The sequence below is a fragment of the Rhopilema esculentum genome, chromosome 6 (genome assembly GCF_057945365.1).
Source record: "Rhopilema esculentum isolate cy_ngs chromosome 6, ASM5794536v1, whole genome shotgun sequence".
In the NCBI taxonomy this organism is placed as follows: Eukaryota; Metazoa; Cnidaria; class Scyphozoa; order Rhizostomeae; family Rhizostomatidae; genus Rhopilema; species Rhopilema esculentum.
The window spans coordinates 8,332,792-8,360,562 of record NC_142820.1 but is presented as its reverse complement, the minus strand read 5'-3'; the positions used below and the strand labels follow the sequence as shown (position 1 = coordinate 8,360,562).

General features: G+C 35.6%; 2 protein-coding genes across 2 annotated transcripts; one reads left to right on the top strand and one right to left on the bottom strand.

The window, feature by feature from the left end:
- The first annotated feature begins 1,054 nt into the window (after nt 1-1,054).
- On the top strand, nt 1,055-7,727 carry LOC135686924 (uncharacterized). The gene is made up of 6 exons (XM_065203321.2): nt 1,055-1,213; nt 4,269-4,312; nt 4,741-4,995; nt 5,510-5,731; nt 6,313-6,720; nt 7,405-7,727. Exons 1-6 carry the CDS (start codon nt 1,153-1,155, stop codon nt 7,522-7,524), a joined length of 1,110 nt encoding a protein of 369 aa, XP_065059393.2. The 5' UTR covers nt 1,055-1,152; the 3' UTR covers nt 7,525-7,727.
- Nucleotides 6,503-25,975, bottom strand: LOC135686922 (vacuolar protein-sorting-associated protein 36). The gene is made up of 15 exons (XM_065203319.2): nt 25,818-25,975; nt 24,323-24,391; nt 21,939-22,009; nt 20,860-20,974; nt 19,632-19,721; nt 18,867-18,950; nt 17,886-17,918; nt 17,153-17,230; nt 16,489-16,544; nt 15,511-15,589; nt 14,873-14,938; nt 14,384-14,448; nt 12,029-12,113; nt 9,106-9,182; nt 6,503-8,519 (listed from the first exon to the last, which is right to left on the bottom strand). The coding sequence occupies exons 1-15, from the start codon at nt 25,959-25,961 to the stop codon at nt 8,429-8,431; spliced, it is 1,203 nt and encodes a 400-aa protein (XP_065059391.2). The 5' UTR covers nt 25,962-25,975; the 3' UTR covers nt 6,503-8,428.
- Between the last annotated feature and the right edge of the window lie 1,796 nt (nt 25,976-27,771).

The following is a 27,771-nucleotide window of genomic DNA, read 5'->3' as shown; positions in this document are numbered from 1 at the left end:
TGTGGCAAGAATTGCCTTGGTTCCTATCTTGTCTGCTGTAACTTCCACCGAGATATTTAGGTTGAAATGGCCCTTATCGATCGAACATTTACATACAATTCAATGATAGAACAAAACAAAATATTAAAGGCCAGTAATAGTGTTCTAATTAAAAAAATTCTTATCAATTACAGTTTTTTATCGAATATTTAATACATGAAATCTTTTTCTTACGATAGAGACTATTGACTATTTTTCAAGAAGTGGTCTTGTTCGAGGAGCAAGTCACTGAAAAAGTCTTGTTTACTAAAATCGTTTGTTAAAAATAGGGTTATTATCTTTGCGAAATCTGAAAAATCTCAAGAAACCCTAAAAATGCAAGAAAATCTGGAAAAAATCTGAAAAATCTAAAAAATATTCTAAAAAATCTAAATAATCTCAAAAATCTTGAAAAATCTCAAAATCTCTCAAATAACTTTGATTTTCTGAGCTTCCTATGTGTAGAAGATCGAATAAAACTGACTATAAAAACAATATATAGAAACGATAGATAACAACAAAGATATAAAAACGTGCAAATCATTGAAAAATGAGATGTTTTGTTTTGTCTTTTGCACCAAACGTACAACTCATCCAACATTTAGGACTCTAATGTTCATGACAGTGTAAGTAAAAGTTATGGCAATGCAACTTAAACTTTTTACGGGCTTTTCAGCAAAGTGTACGACACTTTTTCTGTGATTTGCCCCTCGATCACAAATTCTAATTTTGAATTGCTAAACAATTCTTTCAAGATGTCATACACTTTTCTTTTTGCAACCCGGATGACAGTTATTTTGTACCGGGGAGAGTCTTGCCTTGCCCGGGGCAGGATCTTGCTCCAGTGTATTTCACCTGGGAATTTGCCGGGGCAGGATATGACAAGGCACCAGAAAAGGGGTGTTACCGCATATTTCATGTGATATTATCATTGTTTGAGAAGTGTGAAATCTCTCGTTGCGCGGCATGGCGTGTTAACTACGTAAACGTCTAAAAGTTGTCAATCCGGTTTAGAAGCCCCAGTGCAAGGCCCCCTGCAGATAACGTTTTTGTATTTAATGGTGTTGCGTTGCGTTGCTGTGCTTCAACACTCATACTGCAAAGTGGCGAAAGACAGTCCACGTGCAAGAGAAAATGAAGTTCCAACTGGTTGCGTTTGCACTGCTCTTTTTGGGCATCTATGCTCAGGAATTTGGTAAGCGAATTTATTTTTTAGTTTGATGCAAGCTCGCTCCGTTTCTTATAAGCCATATTTAGACCGTTGAATAATGAAACATGCGAGAACGCAATAGTTTTGCGATCTTACAAAAGCCCTCGTCATATTGAAAGTTTTGTGTACATCGCAAGACTGGAAAAATTCCAAGACGGTTTCTAAGCGGTGGAAGAAGTGCATCAGTGCCTAACTAGGTTGGTAAATAACATATTGCCGTCGAGCTTTTGGGTACTCATGTCTAAAGAACGTTTTATTGCAAAATAACTGTTCATCAATGTAAATGCAGACACGCTAAATTCATTCAAGAATCATTTGAACAATTTATTTGGAGAGAAGAAATACTCTGCTCGTAAAAAAGACATTCTTTCAATAGTTTAGATTAAGACAACAACATTATCTTGTTGAGAAAATACGATGAGTATGGAGTGGCTTTTCCCAGGACATACTATTTTTCTGACGTCCATTATCTATCACTTGTTATTATTTAGAGTTTGGCTTGACATGAGTGGTCTTTCAGTACAGTGGTCTGTCTAGGGTGAAGTCACTCCAAAGATCTGTGACAGGCTCTTAGCCTTTAGCACAGTTAAAGTTATAGTTATCAGCAAAAACAGGCGAATAACATAGAAAAGGTGAAAACAGGTTAATTTTGAGTAGACATGACAATTTGTAAACGCAGACAATTTGAAAACGTAAGCAATTTGAAAACGTAAGCAATTTGAAACCAACTATTGGGTACATGAATTCTGGACAAGCAGTTGTGTAAGTTCAAGGGGAAAGAAAATTCGTAAGGAGTTCAAGGGGTTATTTGCAACAAAGAAGTCTCTATTCCTTATTTGAGATTGGTTGCCTCGGGGATTTGGAATACGCAATTTCAAATTTGGAATGCGCTAAATATCTGCTGTTGCACAGCAAAGATCTCGTCGAAAAACCTGGCCTCCATGATGCGTAAATCTTTACTTGAAAGGCAAAACTTTCTAGACAACGTAATGAGGACAGAGCAGGTTAAAATACGAAACCGTTAGCAATGGAAGCGATTAAAAGGGAAGCCATAATAAATCTGTATCTTTTTTATTTGGTAGAGTTTCTCGAGCAATGCTGATGATCGTTGCGTCAGTCACAGTATTAACGTCGTTTCTATGTTTTTTTTCTTAACAAATTTTTTGCATTCTGAATTGAGAATCGACTGATCATCCCGCTCGCATCTCTTGCTTTCAGCATTAATTCAAATTCAAATTCAAATTCAAATTCATCAAATTCATTGGCATTCAGCAACTAATTACAGGGTACTTAAATTAATTATTATAGTAGTTAATACAGAATATATGACATCTATTTTAGCTAATAACAAATAAGTTGCCTAGGACGCTGGGAGGAACCGAAACGGTTTTCGATTGCTTTTCTATTGCTTATATGTTACTGCTTACGGGAAACCGGCATTCTTCACCTTCGCCACAACAAGCACTGCTGAAATAATAAGCTGCTGTAAACTGATGCGATGAATTAAACGAATGTATCAAAATAAACGACAGAAGTTTGAGACAACCAATTGACCTGTTTGAGAATATCAGCAAGAGGAAACATACAACCATGCCCACCTTACAAGTATTTTTATAAGAAACCCATTTATAAGAAGCGAAAATAACTTTGCGTTTCAGACTATACTCATTTTTTTTATAAGAAACAAAGGTCGATGTTGAGTACGCTGGAAATTTCAATACTCTTTGTTTCCGTCAAGAGATTCGCTTCCGTTCCGATGCTGTATTTAGATGTGGGAAGAATATTTTTATCCCTTGTGTCTTAAGTTCTAGGCCAACAGGGCAATCTTTTTCTTGGATTTTACAAAACTTCGTTGTTCTCGGTTTTATCACGATTTAATAGTTTCTTAATTTTTTTGCTTCGAGTACTGAAGTTTCTTAATTTTTTCTGACTGTCCAGTACTCATTTCTTATAGCCAGTTTCTTATAAAAAAATGAGCGTACCATTCTTTCGTCTCCGAGTCTGGCATGGCCCCCTGAAACCCGTCAACCTTCTTGTTGTGAACTCCAGCTGTTATAGCTAAATGTTGACACAAAATGAGACAATGATGACGCATTGCGCTCCATGCCTGCCGCATGATAAGTCATCGGGTTCTGCATATGGCTAAAGAATTTTAAGAGCTACTACTTGTTCAATATATTCAATATTTTTCCAAATAGTAAAAATCGATAATAATTTCTCTTCTTTGCTTTCTGCCTAAGACTCCTATGTGGTGTTCCATATATGTACAAACCAGGGGCGAATCATCATCGGGGCCACGGGGCCCGGTAATTTACTTAGTTAAAGGTTCCTACATTTCAACGATTTTGAGTTTCATATAATTTCCAAAAACAAATTTGCAGAATATTCAGTTTCTGCAACATAACATAAGAGGTATATTGTTATTGGTTTCTGATAATGGTTATTTTATGCCAAACGAAAACCAAAGTAAAAATGAGGAAGGTTTCATAGAAAGATAATCTAGGCCGGAGGAAGGTTATTAACTTTTCTGGACTCTGACGAGAACACTGCTGTTAATGCCAGGTTTAGAAAATGATGCACACGGATTTTTTATAAGAAACTTTGAAATATCTTTGAACACAAGTTTTTCAACTTTTGGGGAGAAATTTGTGAAAAACCAATAAAATTGTTGATTCAATGCCTCAAAGCAACCCTCTTACAAGTCAAGCCCCCTTCTCGAATATACCCACCCATCAATAAGCCCCCTTTCTATAGCATCAAACTCTAAATAAGCACCGTTCTTGTTGGGGAGACGAGCGAGCGAAAATCTTCAAATGAGTGAGACAACCCTCCGTCCGGAGTCCGAGAGCATGCGTAATAATAATTTCGTTTCGTGCGCATGCTCTTTGACTCCATGACGGAGGGCTGCCTCACTCACTAAAAAACTTTCTCTTTTAGCTAAAATTTTGAAAAAAGAAGTAGCTTTTTTCAAAATAGCTTTTGCTAATTGTTACACTGGATTATTGCTCTGAAAAGCTGAAATGAAAGTTCTCTCTTATAGATGGCGGATTTGAAGAAGATGAATTTGAGAAGGCCAAGAACCAGGTATGAAGTAGATTCTGCTAAAAAATTATAATGAAAATTTCTGTCGTATCTATTTTCATTACAACTTCTTTTTAGAGAATAGTTTAGAGAATTGTCTTGTAACAATATTACCTAGCCTTTGCATAAAAAAGAGCAAAAAGAAATAAACATGCGCCGAAGATGTCCTAATCCTTTCCTCTTAGCGTCAAAGTAATTTAGGTGAGTAGCGATATCAGTGGAATCTCGGCTGCTCGACTTCACGACAACTTTCACTGGTTTATCATATTCACCTATAAGCCAATCAAAACCCTGGAATTAGCAAGATTGCAAACTTTCCATCCCAGGTTTAGGAAACACCGGAAATTAAAATGTGTTTTTTCATACTTGTCCTTTCTACTAAATGTTTAAGTGAATTACCGTTAGTGAAAACGCAATATTTTCTCTCCTAGTGTTACATCGAATACAATGTCTGTGTGAACCAGACATCTGACAAAGCTGGCAAATGGGAGTGCTACCGAATGCTTGAAGAATGTGAAATGAAAGTGGAGTCCAAGAAGTTCACTGAAGAAATGACAACAACCGCACAACCTACTACTACCCCTACCACTACCCCAGAGGACAGACACCACGGACACCATCATGGACACCACCATGGTCATCACCATGGACACCATCATGGTCATCGCCACCACCATCAACACAGGGTGAGTTAATCTCGATATGTTTGTTTGTAAAATGATCTGCATGCCTGACCCATCTTTATAGCCTGACTTGATATTTTCAAGTCAGTGTCTCAAGATGAATTGACAAATCACCGTCATTTCAAGAGATTTTTATTGGGGAAATGAACCAGCATTGGCTTTGAAAATTTTGCATCATTTATTCTGTGGCAGGAACATTCATGGCTCTTAAAGGAATAAGCCAATATAGAGTCAAAAGACAGGAATATTTAGCGAAAAGGGTGTCATGAGAAGAGTGAGAATGAAGCTCTGGTTTATATGCGGCAACTTTGATATTTAATAGCTTTTTGATTTAATGCTGTGAAGCACCATGGGATGTGAATTTTGTCCAGAAGCATTCTGCGAATAAAGACATGATACACTTTCTCATTAGTCCAGAAAAATTAATAGAATAATTGCTCTAAACAATAGGAGTCATCTCCCATTTCAATCAAACGTGTTGTTGTCATGATTTAGGACACTTTTCATTCTTCAACAGAGACATCATATGTGCCCCAAAAAATTTTGCAAATGTTTCAAAGAACTAATTGGCTGTATCAAGAAGCAGCACAACAAAACGATGAGCGACGATGAATCATCAATGATGATGCCACCAGCGTATGAATATCAAGATGGCAATACAAAGGAAAGCAAAATGCCACCAATGGTCGAATTCCTTCTTGACCCACTCAACAATGGTTCAAAAGGAAATGGAACCAAGGTAGGGAAACTAATTTTAAAAGATATTCCCTTTTTGCCTGATCTTGAACTTCAACCTGTTTGGAACTTTTTGTGAGCTTTGCTGAAATGTATATGAGTCAGAAAATGAGTCACTTGTTTACAGACAACCTCGAGCAAAAAGTATATGAAAATTTAAAAACGACGAAAGAAGGATGAACATTACAATAACCTTGTGTACCAGGCTTTTCTAAACTGGGACGTTGATAACTGTCTTAGATGTTGAAAATTGCTATCCTTAATTTACATTGTCTACGTTTTCTCCGTGCCATTTTGTAGTCGCTATCCTTCCAACATTGCAATGGGCTAGCCCAGATCTACTCTCGTACTGAGCAGCCTATCTGAATGCACAAAATTTGGATGCAATAAAACTTCGAAACAATAAACACCATAGCCTAATTCAAAGGAAAATGGTTGCAGGGACAAAAAATTTTTATATAAGGAGAAGGACAATAGTTTAAAGCAATAGAAAGTCATTGGGGCTGCAGTGACAATTGCCTCCTAGTTAGTATGTTAAAAAATGCCCTGATGAACACCGATTGTCATTACCTCTTGCACCGTCAGGAATGTTTCATGAAGTTCAAGGCTTGCCTCATGAAGCGCCCACGACACGATGAAAAGAAGAAATTCGACGACGAAGACGATGAAATGGAAGAAATGGACAAAATGGGCGAAATGGAGGGTGAAAATGATAATGATGACATGTATGACGATAATGATGACGACTACGAAAGTGAGGGGAAAAGGCCCTGGAAGAAGTTTGCAGGGAAATTTAAGAGGATGGGCAAAATGTATGCAAATAAGTTCCAAAGAAGAAAACCATCATGGTCCCTTACAGCAACCTGGGGCAAACTGCGTAATTTTGGCAGAAAATTGGTAACGAAAGTGAAAACAACCATTGGGTATAAGATTGCCGCCAATCGACGTCACAAAGGACCTCAACGTCGCCGTCACCGCGGACCATTTACAAGGGTGAGCATTTTATTCACATAAATTTTATACCGTGAATTGGCCCCCCCCCCTCGAAAAAGCCCTCCCCTCGAAAAAGCCCCCACTCTAAAACTACAAACTGTTAATAAGCCCCCCCCCTCGAATAAGCCCCCACCGCTACCATATATTCTCGAATTGGACCCCTCAATTTGACGGTTTTTGCCATCTGAGGTTTCTTATGGCGCTATATTGAATTACCACGACAAATTCGTACTTCTGGTAGTAATTAATTAAATGCTCGTAAAGAAATTTCTACTAAAATAAACAAGGCCTTTAATAATGTCTTCTTGTTGTCTACAATAATTCTATAAGCCCCCTCCCCCTCGTCTAAGCTCCCCTCTCGAATAAGCCCCCGTCCAAAAATATCAAAAATAAATAAGCCCCCAGGGGGCTAATTCGAGGATTTACGGTATTTAAATGCCATCAAACTGAATCATTACTGCGCATGCGCTTACGCTAAGAATTGAGAGGGCTCGCTTCTTAGGAGAGTCTGCCTTGTTCGTCTCCTACCAATGGTTCCGCATCATAAAAGAACTCACTGTCCAGGGGGATCCACAATTTCAAAAACACAGTCGGACCATTAATTCATGTTGAAATGCCTGTTAACGCCCAGATATCTCTATTTCAATCTTTCCAACACTCTTTGAAATTTTTTGTTCCTTTTAGTGCATTTTTGGGGCCAAGATGTGCAGATGGAGAGCTTGGGGCGACAAGAAAGAGATGAAAGCTTGTGCAAAGAAATTTGCCGGGTGCATTCTTAGCACTTGCAAGAGAATCAAGCAGTAAAAATTCCCTAACTGGACCATTTTCATACTGTTATGATTAACATTTGTTTTCTGAAAATTTGCGATGATCAACGGAAAAGCAAGTCAACAAATCTTTGATAAACTGTTGTTAGCTTATGATTGTATCAGAGGAATTACTTTTACAAAGATTCAGTAGTCTTTCTCAAGGCTTTTAACGGTTCAATATTTTATACCACCAAATAAGTGTTGTTTTTTCTGCGCACAATCTTGCCAAACAGCAACTCGTAATAAACAGGCTCATAATAAAAAGAGATCTAAATTGAAGCTGCACATGTTGCTAAATATCACCGATGTTTTTGCACAAGCCCTGTGGCGGGGGAAGGGGGTAATGGGGGGAGGGTAATCAAGGACCATTTCAGGGGTCAGTGGTATGCAACGTTTGGGTACCCCTGGAGTAGACCTTTTCGATATGAATAATCACACTTGACCTGGAGCCACACACAAAATAAAATGAAATAAAATATTCTCTTTTGCCTTGTTAAAGTGCGAAAACAGTGAGGTGGAGTCAAAATGTTCCCTGAATTTTCGGAAAAGGTGGGGGAAAAATCAAACAAATGTATCCCGTTAATAAATCACCAAACAGTAAATTTAAGACACTATAATTTTATCTTTATGACGCCATAACCCTTCTTGGAAATACTGTATGAATCTCAATTTTGGTCTGCAAAAAACGGGATTTGTGATACAGATGCTTTCCATATCACAGAATGGCTCAACATACAATATTTAGGTCCAACAGTGTAGAAAAAAGCCTTATATAAAACCCATATATTTTTAATTGAGAAAGTTTACAAGTAATTAAATAGAAATTTAAATTGATTGACAACGTGACAGTGCAGTTTTGGTAATGTTCGATTCCATTTGGTGATCTTGTAGCAGTATCATCAAGCAATAAGGAACTTGTTTGGGTAGAACCTGAGGCCTTCTAGTGAATCATCCCTGCACAGTTTCCCAGCTTTTTCAGCACTCAGAAGCCTGTAAAGAAAAATCCAATCAGTTTTTGAAAACAGAATTATACTTACCATCACCTCCCACTTTTTGCAGAAAAAGATTTTTGGTAAAATTATTTGTTTCACCCCCATTTTTAAATTTCCTCAGAAGCCACTTTTCACACAGAAGACCAGGCGGAGAAAGAGTATCTCTAAGTCATACATTTAAATTTCTCCCCTCTTATGTCAAAAAATTTCGCCTTTTGGGGATGACACCCCCTTTTTTCGCCATGACTGAGCTGTAGATAATTTGGTGTGTACAGTAGAACGATTTCGGGTTGCTACCTTATACCAAGGAGAGGGTTGTTTGTTGCACCCAAATATAGTCTGCGCACAGACTCGACTGGTTTCCCAGTTAAATCCCATTAAATTTCTACCATCGTTCCAATATACATACATACATAGCAGAAAACTTTTTTTCTATTTTATTTCATTTATAAACACAATCTCATTTCTTGCTGTATAAAGAATATTGCATAAGACATTTGTATCGAAAAAAACAATCAGCCTTTTGATAAAGCATAGTCGATAGAAAAAACACAATTAAAGGCATGAAAAACTTTTGAAGGAACCTCTCTTTGGCCAATGCAACAGCAACTTTCGTTTTTTGGGCAAATTCCTCAGACGAGAGCGAAGCAGACATCTCAACCTATAATGGAAGATAATCCTGTGTCAAACAGAAGGTAAAAAATTACAAAAAAGGAGAAAAGTTAGACCGAAAACTTCGAGGGGCAAATCACTCTAAGAAAATCTCGTACACTTTCTGAGAAAATCCTATTGTTTTATCTGATAATCCCTGGGAATCCTTTTGTTTTAGGGAAAATCTCGTACGCTATTTACAAGAGTGAATAACTCCTCGGAAAACTTGATTAGCTTCAACTTTCGGTCTTAACGAAAATCAGCTTAGAATCTGATTCATATTACTTTTCTGACGCCGAATTCTATGGACAGCGTGAGTGAAACTAATATGGTGTCTGGCAAACCAAGAAAGCAAAAAAGATTTAGTTTTGAAAGTAGGTTAGGGAGATTGTAGCGGATGTGAACCCATGGCTTGTTCCCTTTAGATAGATGATCTAGTACGAATCAAGAGCTAAAGAAGACGAAGAGCTAAATTGCATTTTACAGTAGCTCAGCTTCAGCTTGTTTTTAATTTGTTCTTAACTTTTGAATAATTTTGAGGCTCGTGTTCTTATAAAAAAAAGAGTGCAGTTAGGCTGAAAAAAATGTCCGGCCTATAGGGGAATTTCCTTGCACTATGGAAAACCCAAGATCATTTCGTAAAATTTCTTTTATAGGAAATAGAGAACTAGCGCACACATAAACATAGACTGATTTAAAGACTTCTAAAGGGTTTTGCTGACCACCGTCTACAAGGCAAACTTTTTTCTGTACAAACTAAGAAACACTGCAAAGAGCCGAAAACAAACAACAATAAACATGGGAAATTAATTTATTTACAAATTTGAAATAAACAATGGTGGTGTCGGATTGGTAGATGTAGAATGTTGTGAATGCAAAGCAACGGTGAAGAAACAGGTAAGTGTAGCAAGTCATTTTCCTTTTTCTTATTTTTTTTCTTTTTATTTTCCTTTCTTTGTTCTGTTACCGTTTTAAAAAAACTCGAAATCAAACTTTGTAAAATTTAGCTTGTAGCCTTGGCATTTTTCATTAACAAGTATACCGAAGTATACTGTATATCACATTTTATTTAAACTTTAGTGTTCCTGTATTCATTGTATTAACTATTCAATAAAAAGGGAACGAAAAGAATTTGATTTGATTTGATTTGATTTGATTTGATTTGATTTGATTTATTTGATTTGATTTGATTTGTGAGAGAGTGTTTGAGTTAACTCATAAACGTAACAAAGTTAAAACAAGCGTAACAGGTTTGTCATCAAAAGCACAAAGTCAATACATGCATCATATTTTCCAAGGAAAGTTTCTGCACCCCGGCCGTTGATTGTCTATGCATACTTTGTTGACAAGCATAATGTGCAGCATCAACAGAGGATTAGGGATAAAAGCTGGTGAGAGTCATGGGACCAGTGCATTGAAAAACAGTGGTAGTGAAGGGCAAAGGTTAGTAGCCTGCACTGCACGCAGTCTTTTCAGCGAACGGGAAATGTAAGCAACGGCAACAGCAACAGCAAAATGACTACGCACAGGCTACTATTGTAAGAGGTACTTATTAAAAACAGGTACTTATCAATCTAGGTCTATAGGTACTTAAAAAAAATAATTCACCAAAAAAAACACGAACATTAACTTTTTCCAAGCTTTGAACAAGAAAATACACTAGCAATTTAGAAAAAAATTAAGATGCGTTTATTCTCGAAGCAAACAAATATTCCTAGAGCCAAGTTTTGATTAAATACAGACAGGGGCGAAGCCAAGAAAATTGTTTGGAGGGGTGAAGAGATGATTTTTGCCAACAAAAAGGGCGTGTCTCACTCTTAAAGGGTGTTATTATCTATTATTATTATTATAAAATCATTTAGAGTAGGCGACGCAATTTTTTTAGCTAATATAACAGCTAATTAAAGCCTACTATTTATACTAATTTACAAATCTTGAATTAATTACAATGAATGAATAAAATAATATAGGAAATGTACAAAATTAAAAGGATGACTCATTAGATAAAAATATACAATTATTCGATGACTATTTCAAGAATCCAATCTGCGCAACGTAAGGTTTGCATAGTCTGCAAAACCAATCTAATCTGCGCAACGTAAGGTTTGCATGGTCAAAACATAAATACTCTTACAAGCTCCTTTTATGCGTTTCCGTTTCAAACTTTATACTCTATAAATTGTTGCAAAAAATTGACAGAGTGAGTGCAAAAAATCCATCTTTTGCCCGGCAAAAATCCTTGATGTGCCGACGAACAAAATTTTGAGGGGTACTGCACCCCCTTGGCGACACCCCTTAACATAGGACCCTGAAAGTTTGCGCTTTTCCGTCAATGTGGATGGAATAAATCTTCAGGCCCAGTTCAAACGTCTCACAAAGTCTTATGGAAATAAAAACCATTGAATGAAAAAGAAATTTAATCTTGTCCAGGTCTAGCCTTGTCCCTGTTTTAAAAAACTCTCCTCATAGATACTGTGACGGCGGCACCAAGTTTCACGTGAGACTGCTACGTTAGTATTACAAAATTTGTTTCTCTTTACGAAAATTCAGATCGACAGGATTTCGTCAAAACAGTTGTAGTGTTATACCAAGCCCTGGTGATATACCAATCGCAGATCACAGGGAAAAAAGCAGTGATTAATTTTGTTTAACTGTAAATAAAGTAGGGTATGGTCGTCAGATATGACTAGAACATTGAGGTAAATGGACCTGTAAATCTCTGGTCCTGGAATTTGTCTTGCATAAACAGTCTTGGAGGAACTTAAATGCAAGAGGGAAATGCTCGTTTCAGTTGATGATACAAACGAGGAAACTAGGAAAACCTGGCAAGGCCTGAAAGATGTTATGGGTACAAACCATTTCTGTCGTCGACTTCAAAATATCAGCTTCTGACAAGAGGGATGACTGAATCACGAGAACACCGCTTTCAAACTGATGAAACCTTGGAAGAAAGTCAAAGAAAACATCATGTAACTCGTATTACTTAACTGCCAATGTCTCTAAAAGATCTCAACACGATTTAGAAAATATTTTGATATTTTGAAGAAGCTACATGCTGCATTTGAACGACACACCTAGTTATTTTGTGAGGAAAGCATCGTTGGTTATAGAAACAACTTATTTCTGTGTTTAACGAAGGAACTTGCGCACAAAAATCAACTGGATCCTTACCCTGGCAAAATGCCAAAAGATTATTGTTATTCTCTGAAATTTCAACATAGGAGTTAGGAATAGACTTTTTAATTTGTTTACACTTCCTGTCAATCTCAAAATGTTCCTCATTTGAAACTTTGTGTGCGTACCAATACGGGATAGGGTTCTTGGAACAGAATCTTGAGGAGCCTTTGAGGAAGTTCTGGCAACTCCAACAAAGGAGTCTGAAATGTATCTTTGGAAGATAAAACAAATCACGTCAATATAAGAGTTCTTTGATGCTCCCACATCTTTCCAAATCTGTGTAGACTTCACTATCAGTGACAGAATTCGTGACGAGCATAGCCATTAACTACCATTGCTATCTTTGCTGTTATATAGCTCTTATATCTCTGCAGCCTCCCGGCAGGGGCCAAAATCCCGGGAGGGGTGTGGGGGATTGTGACACACTCTCAATCAAAACCACATCTTCCTCGGTCATTCACATCTATGTGCAATCTGAAACAAGAGGTTACCGTTTCTTTCTTCCCCCAACTTCTATCACTAGAGTTTAAGCATGACACCTCCCCTCCCAATATTTCCCAATAAACAATAATCAGTTTTTTTGAAACCATCGAATTATCTTTCCTAAGCAGTAAAGTATTTTGCTACATTTTAGTCTGGGAGATGCTTTTTAGCCCTTTTACAAGGTATAATTTCAAAAATGTTCTGTGACGTCGGACCCAACCATGGTGGGTCCTCCTACCGCACTAAACTTGGTTCTTAGGCCCCCCCAGGGGCGCCTAAACAGGGGGGGCTGGAGGGGCAGCTGCCCCTCCTGTTCTCTTCGAAGAGGGGCAGAGGGGGCAAGAAGTGCCCTGAAATATAAGAAAACACTATAGAATTTTATCGATAATCGATGACCACTTTGACTACACTCGTTATGTTAATATTTACTGTATTAGAAAATATTAGAAAAATGATAACACCCGCACAAAAACGCAGAGAATGAAAAGTTTGTCTGTGACAGGGTTGGCCACAAGAGGGAGAGCGACAAAGATAATAGATGATAAACAAAAGACGTGTTCCCTCAGAAGTACTCCAGAAACCTAAGGAGGATAAATCGGTATAAAAACTTTGCCGGCAATCAAAATTTTACAACCAGCCCATTTATAACAGCCATGATTTTTAGAAAACCTAATATTGTGTATAGTGACAAGGCCATTTAATACCCTTTTTAATGTATGGATAATTTTGTCAACATTTTCTCTATGTTTAGAATCTTTGATGGTAAGAGCCCCAGCTGTATTAGTGGCACATATTCAAGTTGATATTTTGTTATGTTACCCCTCCCTTGCCCCCCTCCCACCTAGGAATACTCGATTATGTTAGTAGAAAAATTTCACGATTTGCCCTCGGCACCAACACTGCCCCTCCTGCCCTAAGCTGGTGCAGGCGTCCCTGGGCCCCCCGGGCTCAATTTCGTGGCGCCGTCCACATCATGTAGCAAAAATCGTATCCCATAATCATAATTTACGCTCACATAGAAGATATAGATGTTTCATAGGCAATTAAATTTCATTTTTTTTTTATTTCTTTTAAAATTAATTCTTGGCAAAGACAAATTTGCATTGGTAAAGCTTTCACTAGTAACCTATAGACAAATCTTTGCTTCGAGATCTGCAGGGCACCATTCTGTTTTGCAGGGCAGAAACTCTTTTCACAACACTCCCCCCCCCCTCCCTAAACCTATTTGCCAAGTCATGCCACTGCCTCCCGGACTACTACTTGACAACTCTGCCATTAACTGAACAATTTCCATGTGCATGGTAGATAACTGTAGAATCGAGAGACCAGGTCAATGACCTGGAGGGAGGCCAAAGAAAAGAAGAAGCCTCATCCAAACCATAGCTAGTTTTCTTTGGTTTTAGAGGAAGGTTTCCAGTGCTAAGGGGATTTTCCTGAGGAAAAATGGACAGTTTTCTTGAATCTACTTCAGAAGTACTCCAGAGATCCTGCCCTGTGTCAAGGTTATTATTCGAGTTGGGTAGGCATATAGGGAACTCTTTAGGTTCTCACCTTAAAGGTATTTTGAGCCTTTCAAATTGCTTCGCTGCGTTAACGAGATCTTCTGGTGATACAAGCTGGAAAAAGGAAAAGTAGATTCATAAATGTTTTCCAAACTTGATATGATCATACGCATGGTATCTCTATGGCATGTTTCTTATCTATACGTCAAAGCGTGTAAAGAACTGCTTAGTATCCTAATGCCATTGAGCATTGCACCTTACAACATACCAGTTTACAGTAACCTTCACAAATAAAAGATACACTTACTTTGAGAAATGGTTAGTAGGAGAGGAAATTTAAGAGTTTATTTATATTTTCATTTCGATTCGGAGTCCCTTTTACATTCTTGTACATCTTTAGGTGGCTTACAAACATTAAAAGAGAAAAAATAACCTCGCTATAAAAAAAGGAAAGACCCGAGGGTTGCAATTTTTGAATAAACCAGCTCCTCAGTCCTCACATTGCAACTGCCCAAAATTAGTATTCACGTGATGTTACCTCCATCCCCCTTGCTCTGTTGAACCTGCAGTAAACTTCTGTTAGAGTCATCACTCCACCTTCTTTCTGGAAGTCAATAACAAAAGTATAATAATCTTTACCAACAGTAATAAAAAGAGGGAATAGCATAAAAGGAAACGACAAAGTAACCCCAGTCCTTGCTAACTGTGTACTGACTTTGATTTAATCTAAATACAGACAAAGGGACTAAAAAGGGCTTTAGTAGGAACCTTAAAAAAGTTGGATAAAGCTTCTATTGAAAGAGTTTTCTTGCAAGCTTAAATTTTGGCGAAAGAAATCGCAAGGAACAATGTTCCTATTTCTTGATTATGTCAAATGCGTCTTTTTTAAATTAGGCCAAAGAAAATTACGCAAGAGGTTAAAATCCACAGACAAACTGTTTCTTCTTTATTGAACAGATTAAAACTGTCGATATCACAACAAAAAAGATGAATATGAACAGACTGCAAGACGGGGGGTGGCTTGTGACATCATGGGTCACAGAATCCGTGTGCATTGTTGGAAATGGTCTATATCAGGTCATGGGCTAGATAAATGTTTGGCACCGTTAGCGCTGTTAATTGAGTTGAGCTTATTTGCAAAATTTATGAGGAAGATTCAGAGACTCTAGTGTTTACCTCTATGACATCTTTTAAAAATGATGCTAGTTGTTTGGCCAGCTCTTCGTGATAAGTGACACCTGTTCCATGTGTTTCTCTTAGGAAGAAATATGATAATTCCATGAATCATAACTGTCATAACATAACATATAACATAACATATAACATAACATATAACATAACATATAACATAACATATAACATAACATATAACATAACATATAACATAACATATAACATAACATATAACATAACATATAACATAACATATAACATAACATATAACATAACATATAACATAACATATAACATAACATATAACATAACATATAACATAACATATAACATAACATATAACATAACATATAACATAACATAACATAACATAACATAACATAACATAACATAACATAACATAACATAACATAACATAACATAAGCATAACATAGCATAGCATAGCATAGCATAGCATAGCATAGCATAGCATAGCATAGCATAGCATAGCATAGCATAGCATAGCATAGCAAAGCATAGCATAGCATAGCTTAGCTTAGCTTAGCATAGCATAGCATAGCATAGCATAGCATAGCATAGCATAGCATAGCATAGCATAGCATAGCATAGCATAGCATAGCATAGCATAGCATAGCATAGCATAGCTTAGCTTAGCTTAGCATAGCATAGCATAGCATAGCATAGCATAGCATAGCATAGCATAGCATAGCATAGCATAGCAAAGCATAGCATAGCAAAGCATAGCATAGCATAGCTTAGCTTAGCTTAGCATAGCATAGCATAGCATAGCATAGCATAGCATAGCATAGCATAGCATAGCATAGCATAGCATAGCATAGCATAGCATAGCATAGCATAGCATAGCATAGCATAGCATAGCATAGCATAGCATAGCATAGCATAACATAGCATAGCATAGCATAGCATAGCATAGCATAGCATAGCATAGCATAGCATAGCATAGCATAATATTTATCTACCGTGTGACTGGGTTGGCAATGCCCATGCTTAAGAGGTATGACTTGAATTCTACAGTCTGTAAAGAATAAGATAAATATTAGCAACGCAAAAAAATCAAGTTTGAAAAATTGTGACTTGCTTTGTTTCGGGTTGGCTTTCGAAAAGTTATGATATTAGAAAAGTAAGCTTGCTTTCATCCAACCAACAACATTTCAAGCACTGGTCATTGCTGTGATTTGCTCTTGAAAAACAAAGCCTCAGTCCATGAAAAATCATAGCGAGTAGATTGATTGTTATCAGTTGATACTGCCCTTGGATAATCGGAATTTATAGGTCGAGGAATTTTTAAGGAATATTACAAAATTTATTGTTTGGTACTTCTAACAGTTCAGTTCAAATTCGGAGCTTTTTAGCTTGTTATAAACTAAAAATAAATGATATTGTCGAAACACTCCCAGAAAAAATTCCATTTTTTAACCTTTTTTAACAGTTGCCATCGCAGAATTAATGCTCTAGAGATGAGTGCAATTTGTGCAAACTTCGTTAGAGATTAAAAGTTAGGAGCCCTTCATGAACATTTCATCACACCAAGAAATCGTCTCTAGAAGTAAATGGTTTTTTATAATTTCTAATGTAAATGGGTATTTTAGATTCTCACTACAATCATCAATTTCTAACCCATACCTCATCATCAGTAATTGAAACCTGCTTATCTTGTAGTTTTGAACAAAATTTCTCAGCTATATCAACCATTTCCTTTGCCTAACGTAGAAAATATTGGCAATATAAAACAAGATAATAGCAAGTAAAGCAAATTGCTTATGAGGATTATTAGCAACTGGTATTTATGCAGCCACACAGCTAAAATCATTTAATGTAAAATTCAACCAAAAAATGAGAAAGGATTTCAGCAGTTCCAGGCAACTTGGATGTTGCGAAAATGATTAGGCCCTGAATAGATTGTAAGCGACAAGAACAATTTTTTCATGCAAACTAAGCCTGTGAAACTAGCTATGAAATTAGGCCGGTGCCACATTGAAACAGCACATTACAAAATACGATAGGATTGGAGTGAATTCGCTGCAATAATGCGACTTCCATCTATTCAAAAACGTGACAGCATTTAAGAAACTTTGAGCCATGAACTCTTTTAAAAATGTGAAACTTTCAGTACTCAGAATTATTTATGTTTTCTTTAAGATAAAATGTATGTAGTAGCTTATTCATTCTTTGTGCAAAGGGCACTTGAGAAATAGCCCAAACCCTTAGATATATTAATGAATCCAGAGCTTCTAAAACTGTCAAAAAATAGGCCTCTCAAATGGTGATTTAGACATAAGTCAACCAGCAGTTTCTGTTGCTGTTCAATTTTGGTTACGTCTAACCACTATAGTCCAGGAAATTATGGATCACAAACCTTTTCCATCAACGCATCCAGATCTTTAAAAGCCTATTAATAGATATGATGGGAATTAAAACCACTGAAATTAGATATGACAAGAATTAAAACCAATGACATAAAAATAGACACTCTGTAAGAAGGGGATTACATATGACATGTAAGACATAGGACATGATAACACTTTGAGCAATATGTCAAGACACGTTTGTCCCTTTGACGTTTTGCAGGTGCATATTCAATCGCAAAGGGATTCATTGATAGTTCATAAACTTTCTTAACTTAGACATAAGCATTGTATTTCAAAAGATTCATATTGTATTTCCAATAGTGCTTAATTCTCTCAAAGCCAATCAAAAGTTTTCCCAACGTTTATCAAACTTCTGTGTCTGCAGAAAGGAGCATAGTTATGAATACTATCCTTTTATTGTCGTTTTCACAAACAAAACACGATTATGAATTATACATGACTTGTCATGCTGTTTTGTGGGGCAAGCATAAAGTCGAAAGGACCCTCATGAAAAGCACTCTCGAGTGATTGAGGCTTCCTTTTTAATCTGTATTATTATTGTTATTATTATTATCATTATTATTAATTCTTGCATGTCGATCAAAGTAATCATATTAAAGTAACAGTGATCAAAATTACAGTTTAAGGTCATTCAAACTCAAATCTTGTATTGACGCGTTACATTAACTACGGGAACAAAGCATGGAGTCTTTTGCAAAGGATTTGAGTTTTGCTACTCCAGCCCCTGTTTTGAAAGCTGAAAAAGCCGTAAAAGAAACAAACGTCGATGACATTTTTCGTACCTAGGAACGACGTTTGGATGCTTTAAGTTCAATTCCTTGTTTCTTCACGCAGAAAGATCGTTATCATTTTCCTGGTTGCCAATATTCACTAAGTAAAAAAGGCTAATTCATTGCACCAAAACATTAATTTATCCTACATTAGATTCAATAAGGGATGTATACAATAATACCATAAGAAAAAACAACCTTATTTATCGACTGGTCTGTGTCCCGATACTTCTCCTCCATCTTTCTTTGAATACCACCAATGCCAGCATGCTTATGTTGCACCTGCGAAACAATACAAACAAACATTCTTGACACTTCTGGCATTTAAGGTTTGATGTTAAATGCCAGAAATTATTTTTTTGTATTTGTTTCTACCTAGCATCCGAAGGTAGTTGTTTAGGACACTGAGAAGCTATGCTTATCAAGCTGGGTCGTGGTTTTTTCCTCTTGATGTGACCACACCTCGTGATTCCTATGCCTGGAATTGCAGAGAGTAGGAAACTCAATTGCACCTGTTACGGATAAAACTGTAAGAATATATGCTGCATCTACCTTGCACTCAACTTAAACGTACCAGAATAGATAAACTCTTTTTCTTTTGCAATTTCTTTTTCTTTTCATTTTCAAAAGTTCATATAGCCCTCGAAATGTTTGGAAAATAAGAATCAAATGACTCCTCTAAATGAACGCCGATTCTACTCAAATTAACTGAAACGTTTGTTTATGGTATGTGCTGGGTTATTGAAGGAATTTAAATTTACACCCAAAGAAAAACAAAGAAAACTCGATTTAATCAAAATTAACTTTCATACTAAAATTATTATTTTGCAAAAAAAGAAACAAAACTCATAATATAGAAAACAGTATTTTGTGTAATCTAGAAAAGGCAAGAAAGTATTTCGATCATTTCGAAAATAATATTTGAAGAAAGAATTTAATGTTATCAGTCAATGAAGAACATACTGCAGATGTTTGTGGTCCACTTTTCTGCTGGCTTTTTGGCAAGCTGTTCCACTCCTTCTTACTGATTGCACTTAGAAAGGCTTGATGAAACTGCAAAGCAAAGAAAAATTTATTATATATGTCCTTCTTTTCAGGAAGGTCCACAAAGACATGCATTTCAAATATTCCTGAATTGGTTTCAAATAAATTGTGCGTTTTTCTGAAACGCGAATTTTCCACAAAAAAAACCAAATTGACATTGTCACCAGAAATTCCTAAACTATCAAAGCCCTAAACGTTTTTTCAACTCCTCCAACTGCTTACACTGCAGGTCTCAAAATGAAATTACTGCTGATGCCGAACTTATAGGCAGCAAATAATGCTAGTGTGGCTTTGGCCAAATTTCAATCAACAATTGGCCAATCAGTGAGCATGATTCCAGTCACATGCCAAAAATGAACAGAAACATGGGAACAGCCTTCCCAGGAAATTTTAGAGATGGTAACAAGATGCAGGGGACTTCTCGAGCAAATTGTCTCTTAAGCATTGAATAACATTATGTTTTTAAGTTTTATTGTTGAAGACAGCATCTACACTTACATTCAAAAAGTATTTAAAGTCTTATTTCAAAACTCACACAGCCTTGGCAATTTTTTAGAGATATCCAAATGAATTCAATTTTTTAGATTAATTTTTGCATAATAAAGAAATTTACAAACTATTACATTTCAAATAAAGTTTATTGAATTTACTCAAGCACCTTTTAAAACTTCATAACATTTAAGGGAAAGTCACAGTACTCATTTTTGATGATTAAATTTTTATCTGAGAGGTCAATTTCTTCTTAAAAGCCTGGAAAATTTGTATTTCTTATGAATTTTAAAGCTATGCTTTTGCTTACGTTATTTACGTCTTGAGGCCTAATAGAAATTTCATGGTTGATGTTTTTTTAATTGCTTGGCAAACATAGAAAGGTTTAAAACATCAACTTTGTCTTGCAAAAATTTTAATGGAAACAGCTGCCATACGTTTTAAATGAAAAACATTTTAAAAAGTCTTTCCAAATTTGTTGCATAAAATGTCTTCGAAATTTCGAAGTTTGTCCCAATAATATTTTTTGAAGGTAAGTATACTTCAAAGTACAGGCCTAATCTCAAAAATTAAACACAGGAATAAAAAAAAACTCTGCCAAATCATACCTAGACAATTCAGTTGATAAGGCAATAAAAAATAACTCAAAATGATTTACCTCTGATTGTCCCCCAGACCTAAAGGATAATTTCACATGATTGTTTGGACTTGAGAATGCAGGACCAGGTTCCTTTCCATCAGGTGCTCTATGCAAGAAGACCAAGGTTTTTGCACTAAAAAGGAGGTGATATTTTCAAAGTGCAATGCTATAAATAAAGACATCCTTAAATAAAAGTTTAACTGATATTTAACTTACATTATCACTTTCACAAGTAACAAAAATACCACGAATCAAAATGTTACAGCAAGAATGCTAAGCACAAACAGAGCATTACTTGAACCATTGTCAGTGACAAGAAATTGCTACTTGTTTCAAAACTTTTTTTTTGAAAAAAGAATATAAAAAGGGATCATGTCAAAGGGTCAGTTGGTTTTTGTACAAAAAATATTTGGGCATGTAATGTGAGCTAACATTATAACAAGAGTTGGCAGATATAACAAGACATATTGGAGAAGAGATTGAGTTTTTGTGAGAATATTAATGATATCAAAAGAGATCAATGGCATTATGTAGAGAGACTCAGAGAAAAATTTGCCATTAACGCAACACAACCTCATGCAACACAATATCTTAATCTAGCAATTGTTTGATTGAATAAAAAACTAGTTATAATCCAATCAGTGATGTGGATGTTCAACAGCTTTGCCTTGTTGTTCAAATGTTAGACATTTTTATCTTCAACTAGCCATTTCTATAAGAAAACCACAGAAACCTCTCAATGGGAAACTGGAAATAATTCCTTACTCCCCAACCACTGTATTAATTCTTAATTATATATTGTTGGAACATAAAAGAAATTTAATAAGGTTTATTAATTGTTTCAAACTTCTTATATTATACACCAAAAATCATTTCAACACTTCTTGGGATTTGGCCTGTGAACATTTGAATAATATTCTTTATCAAAGTGTTTAGTCTTTACTCAAAAGTCTCAGCATTGATAAACTTGAATCTTGCTGCGGTTCTAAATGATAACTACAACACAAATAAATCAAAATGGAAACCACCTTGCTGTTAGAATGTTTATGCTTTGGTCTATATGATTTGTCTGAAATAAAGCAATGAAAGATGCAAACCTTCTAAATAATCCAGCACTCTCTTCCTCTAATTTTACAACAAGAGCCAATGGTAATGCAATGGTTCTGTCCTATGAAAACAGATTGACTCAGTTATCAAATTGATTCGTTCAGCTATACTTTAATGTATACTTGATAAATGGATCATATATAAGTGTAAGAAAATGCTCATTACTATCAAAAGTGCAAAATCATATCACAATAATGTTATAATCAGGCATCCTGGAGCGTTTTTGAAAAATGGAGGGTCTAAAAAAGAGGCTTGAATGTTTCCCAGGAATACAAACATTACAAAAAAAAACCTTCTTATTAACGTCCCAGGTTTAAAATAAAAAAAATATATTTAAATCATTTTGGAAAGTATTTAATCATTGACAGCAGATAATCTTCTCTGCTTCTGAATACACTTGCCATTGAGAGGTTACCACACTTTAAGCTACACTATTCCAAAAATAAATCACTTTGTGAATGAAAATATCTTAAGTATCAAATCTTATTCTTATTCAGCTCCAACATGTTTCTTCCTACTAAGCTTTTAGGTGACAAGGTGCAACTTTCTGTAATACACCATTCAATGAGTATATACAATAAAATTAAACCCCCTATTTTTCTATAAAATAATTAGTACAGTGGAATCTCAATATGATGAACCTAGGATGTAACGAACTTCCCAGTATAACAAACTAAAGGTCTTGTACTGTAGATTCTGCCTAGCGAACTCCTTACAAATTCTCTTAGTATAACAAACCCCCCTGGATATAACCAACTTTTGTTCTTGCAAACAAAATTTCAGGTCCCTTTATCAGTAAAACCCTTGATATAGCAAACTTTTCATAAATTGTTCATCTGTTCTTTCTATATATTTTATTTCGGTGTTCCCTTATCACTTTATCTTGGAAGAAATCATTACTGTCTTTGGCAAAATATGCTGATGATGAAGATAATAATAATAATGGAAACATTTCATTTTCAATCAAACTTCAACTACAATTAAAAAATCTCACTATTATAAGGTAATTTGCAATTGGCTAGCCTGTTTTTACAAAATAAAACTATTACAATCGTAGTAATAAGAAAACAAACAAAAAATGTTAAAAGGGGAGTAGCTCTGGATTAGTCCAAGTTTTGTTTCTACAGCAGAATATATAGTATGTGGTGCGAATGGTGATGCTTGAAAATTCGGAGATGAGATAGCGTTTCTGTTGATGATCGATGGACAAAGAGTCACACATGTTGATGAATGAGCTGCAGGAGTTGCCAAAAATACCAAGTGAACTGATGGAAAGATTGACAAATGAAACAGACTTAAACCGATGTTTTAAGTCAGATATCAGGTTGGCATATTTCTCTGACTTTCTGACAGCATTGCAGTTGAGATTTGTTTCAAAGCCTATGGTTAGCTCTAAAACGTACAGACAGTTTTCCTTAGTTTTGAGAAGTAAGTCAGGGCAAAGTTGATCTCCAGTTATGATAGAAGGGGAAAGAAAGCCTGGTAAATCTGCGTAGAGAGAAGACCCATTTATTGCTTGGAAGGAAGTGGCTAGAAAGCTTAATGCAGAATTATGACGCCAAGTATAGCGGCCTTGGTCAAGGTACACTTTGCATCCAGCCACAACATGTAGAAGTGTTTCTGGAAGAAGACAGAATTCACAGTCAGATGTTTGGCTAAGGTTCTATTTCACCAGATTTTTACGAGTTGGAAGAGTGTTGTTAAGATACTTGATGGTAAAGTTAAAGATGTTACTAGGCAAATTGCTTTGTGTACTTGACTAAATACCGTTCAGCTTTTCCAGTGAATGTTTCAGTAGGAAGGTAATTGTGTAGCTCCCTGAGATGGTAAGTTTTGAGAGAGACGTTCTTTGTTGTCTGATTTTACAGCCTTTAATACCTTAGTATTACGATAGATGTCTTACTGTAGGTTCGTGCCATGACTGGTGTTTTTCCATAGGGTTTGAATGTCAATGCTAGAAGAAGATTTTAGGGCATTGCAACAGACAGTTTGGCATTGATCAAATTTGACAGAAGGCAGCTGTAGATTTAGGCCAAACTGATTTTTTGAGAAAATAATTCTACTCAAGGTAGCAGAAACAAGAAGATCAAGCCACTGGCGAATGTAATTGGAAACAAGATTGTCTAGGTTTTGGACAACCCAGGTCTTTGGTAGATCTGCAACAGTAAAATGCCATGAAAAATAACAATGGTATAATAGCAATTGTTTTTCAGGATGGAGAGCTAAGTCGTCAATATCCTTCAAAAGAGTAGAGAAAAGAGAAACAAGTTTAGATTTATGATCTTGGTTACTCATTTCAAAATCAGAGAAACGGCCAAGATACTTAAAGGAATCACCATTTTTTAATATTAGCCAAGAAACACACTTGAATTACCTGTTGATTGGTGTCATCCCAAATTAGTCTAAAGTTTGTCAGCATTAAACTGCCATTATCAAAATGAGTCTAAAATATAAAAAAGTTTAATAAAAAATACAGTATTCAACCATACAAAAATTTCAGCATCAAGTTAATTGTCAAACACACTTTTTTGTTTATATAGTATGATTTTTTATTACAAAAGTTGCAAGAAAGTTTGAGAAAAAATCAATGATAAACATATGGAAGCATCAGCTTATGGACATATTAAAATACATCTGACAGGACTATCAAAACCATGCCACAAGTTTCAGCACAATTTGATTTTTATTATTGAATAACTCTTACGAGTAGCATCAGGCTGAGATTTGCCCAAAAAATACGAAAAACATACACAAAAAGCAGGCTGAGATTCAACAAAACTAAAGTAATAAAACACCAGCACAAAATTGAAAAATAAAGTAATAGCAACAGAACAATACAAAGTGATAAGCAAAATAGCATTGAAACATCAGTTAAACAAACTTATTTAAATAAAATCAGTTCAACATCATCAATATCAGTTTAAAATAAGAAACAATATAAGAAACATATGATGCTGACAAGATGCAAAAAATAAGAAATAAGGCTGAAACTGGAGCCAAGTGTTGTTATAAAAAATATATGTACATCTAGTTGGCAATATTTGTTTGGTTTAAACATAAACAACAAGAATCAGCATGAGCTAGAATATGATTTCCTAAATGTAAGAGTAAGAGAAATATATTTTCAAAAAAAAATAGAAATAAAATAGAAGAATGGTAATAAGCAAGAAAGGGCTTAAAATATATACAGGTATTTTTATCTAGTGAATAGGATTAGAATTGTGAGTGAAAGAAGAACTAAAGCTTTCCAATCAAGGTTGGATTTATGTTAGATAGGTCAAATGTAAGGAAGTTTCTTTAAAGATTGGTGATAATGTTGGAAGGAGAAAATTCGACACATGAAGACTGTCTTGTATTGTAGCAATACAAATTTTGTTTAATTCTTGTTCTGGATTTGTGTTTTTTTACATGAAACATAAATTCAATTGAAAAAAAAATCTTAGGACTTCTTCAAGAAGTCTGAACAGAAAGGTATTAGCTCTATCTAAAAATGATTTGTAGTGGCTTAATAAATCGTGCATTTCAATACCAAGAAAGCAGAAGAGACGGGAAAACAATAGAAAGTAATCGAAAAATATCTGGGCTCTGTGTGGCTTTAGACACCATACACATGTACAAAATCTACCTGTTAATTAACTTTACTCATAGAACCCCAGACTTTCACAACCATAAAAGCTTGATGCTGCCCTAAATATTTAAAAGTATGAAAACATATGAATGTACCAAATCAGCATTGTATCGAATCAGCTTCGGGTGTATTGGGCCTAAACTTTCTAGTGGGGGTCCGCTGGGGGAGTGGGTGTAACTTATCAATAAGGAAGAACGAAGTATGAATAAAAATAATGCAAAGTGGTAAAACAGAGACGTGCCTTGTTTTCACCGTCATAAATTCGTACACCAGTAATATGGGCTAAAACTCTTTCCACATCTTCTAATTTATTTGAAGAAGCCCATACAAACCGATCCATTTTCTGGTTCCAGGAACATCCAAGATGTTTGATAACATCATACATGAAGTTTTTCTAGCACACGCTCCTTCGCAGTAGCTATTTTGCGGTGTCCAACATAGGGAAATGAAGAAAAGTTATAAAGCAAGGAAAAGGAAAATACTTTTTCAAAGTTTTATCAAATCTAACTTTAATTAATGCTCTTTATTGTGGATTTTTTCATCTGTGAAATCATTGTAAACAATCGAACGCATACTAGAGAGACCATTAAAATTTCTGTTCAGTGCTAACAACAGTCCATTTTGGAGATTCACTTACAAAATCAGGCAAAAACTATTTGTATGTTTTTGGTCAAGAGCTCTCTAGGTTGAAAGCTACAAAACAAAGAAACAGCTAAGTTCTATCCTTTGTTGCAGACCCCTATTTTGAAAGTACTTTGAAGACCTCTACTTTCAAGTTTCAAGTTTGGGGTCTGGAGCACAGGTTACTAAATTCTGTCTTTATGCTAAGCATATTATACAGGTACGCTTTAGAAGAATGGCTGGCGGAGCTGTAGCCCTCACTTCTTTGCTGGAGAGTGATATAGAGTTGTCAAGTGATGACGTCACAAAGATCTATTTTTAGAATTTTTGAAATTTTTTTCTATAACCTGAAAGAGCATCAAGGAATACCTCTAAATCTGCACAATCAGTTAAAGGTATTACGAATTGGCTGAGATATGACCAGATGAGCATAAGCTCTGGCCCCATCAAACCTCTGTAATTTGGTCTCAGTTCATGACTTTATGAACTGAGCCAAAATAACAGTAATCCGTTAGCAAACTTAAAATCTTCTATTGGCTATAGCTCACCGATTTTTGACGCATTTAACTGATTTTGCATGCATGGGACTATTTTTGGCGTTCTTTCATGTTATGTGGTCAAAATTCGAAAATTCTAAAAATATTGTTTTGTGACGTCACACTTGGGAACTCTATTTATGTTGTGGCATCAAAGATAATCATGGAAAACTACCATAAAACTATGCCAATTTGTTTAGAACCCCCTCACCAAATGTGCTCCGGCGTCCCTGTTATCTTTAACTCAGCTGTCAACCTGAGTCGCTTTTAGAGAAATCAACATGATTTGTTACATCATAGGCAAAGTTATACGAATTTTGGAGCACCGACAACCTTGGGGCCGCAGATATGGAATGGTCATCCAAATAAAATCAAGTCTGTTCAAAACATACATATTTTAAAGCCATCAGACGACAATCAGAAGGAGTGAAAAACAAATGCAATTTATGTCAATTTAAGAAACACAACATTGATCAAACCCTATTAATTATTCCTATTTAAGCATCAAAACCTATTAATTATTCCTATTTAAGTAGTTATATAAACTATTATACTGTGCAGTTATTCATGAATATCTCTTTTAAATGCGTATATATACTGGTGAAAAATTGTTCGAGATGAAAGAGCATCTCTTATTTCAATTATTCAGAGGCATTTTGTATTGAATTATCGGAATCAATAGAAGATGACACGCACATATTTACATCATACATGACTGTAGTCGTGGGGAATATAACTCCTTGCATACCTTGTCGACATCACATGAAGAAGTTAACTACAGGACAGAGGAAACCGACAAACATTGATAAATCTACTAAAGACATATTCAAATGTTACCATTTTTGAATTGGAATGTGTGTATTCCATCAGGGGCTAATATTTCAACAAGTTGAGGAAATTACAGCAATTTTGTCAATTAAAATTGTTTTTGGCGCATTTTTCTTAATATGCAAATCCAACAAATGCTAACCCGCTTTCATTCTTACCCGTTTTTTATGAGTAATGATTGTATCACATGCGCTACCTTCTCAGATACTG

Bases quoted from the DNA above. Each gene is read 5' to 3' on its own strand.
- LOC135686924 (XM_065203321.2), top strand. From the start codon at position 1,153: ATGAAGTTCCAACTGGTTGCGTTTGCACTGCTCTTTTTGGGCATCTAT. The intron at 4,313-4,740 runs GTATGAAGTAGA...TTTCTCTCCTAG, and splicing joins TTGAGAAGGCCAAGAACCAG to TGTTACATCGAATACAATGT. The intron at 5,732-6,312 runs GTAGGGAAACTA...TTGCACCGTCAG, and splicing joins CAAAAGGAAATGGAACCAAG to GAATGTTTCATGAAGTTCAA.
- LOC135686922 (XM_065203319.2), bottom strand. From the start codon at position 25,961: ATGTATGATGTTATCAAACATCTTGGATGTTCCTGGAACCAGAAAATG. The intron at 17,919-18,866 runs GTTGTTTTTTCT...ATCTATTAATAG, and splicing joins CAGACCAGTCGATAAATAAG to GCTTTTAAAGATCTGGATGC. The intron at 14,939-15,510 runs GTAAACACTAGA...ATTGACTTCCAG, and splicing joins TTTTAAAAGATGTCATAGAG to AAAGAAGGTGGAGTGATGAC.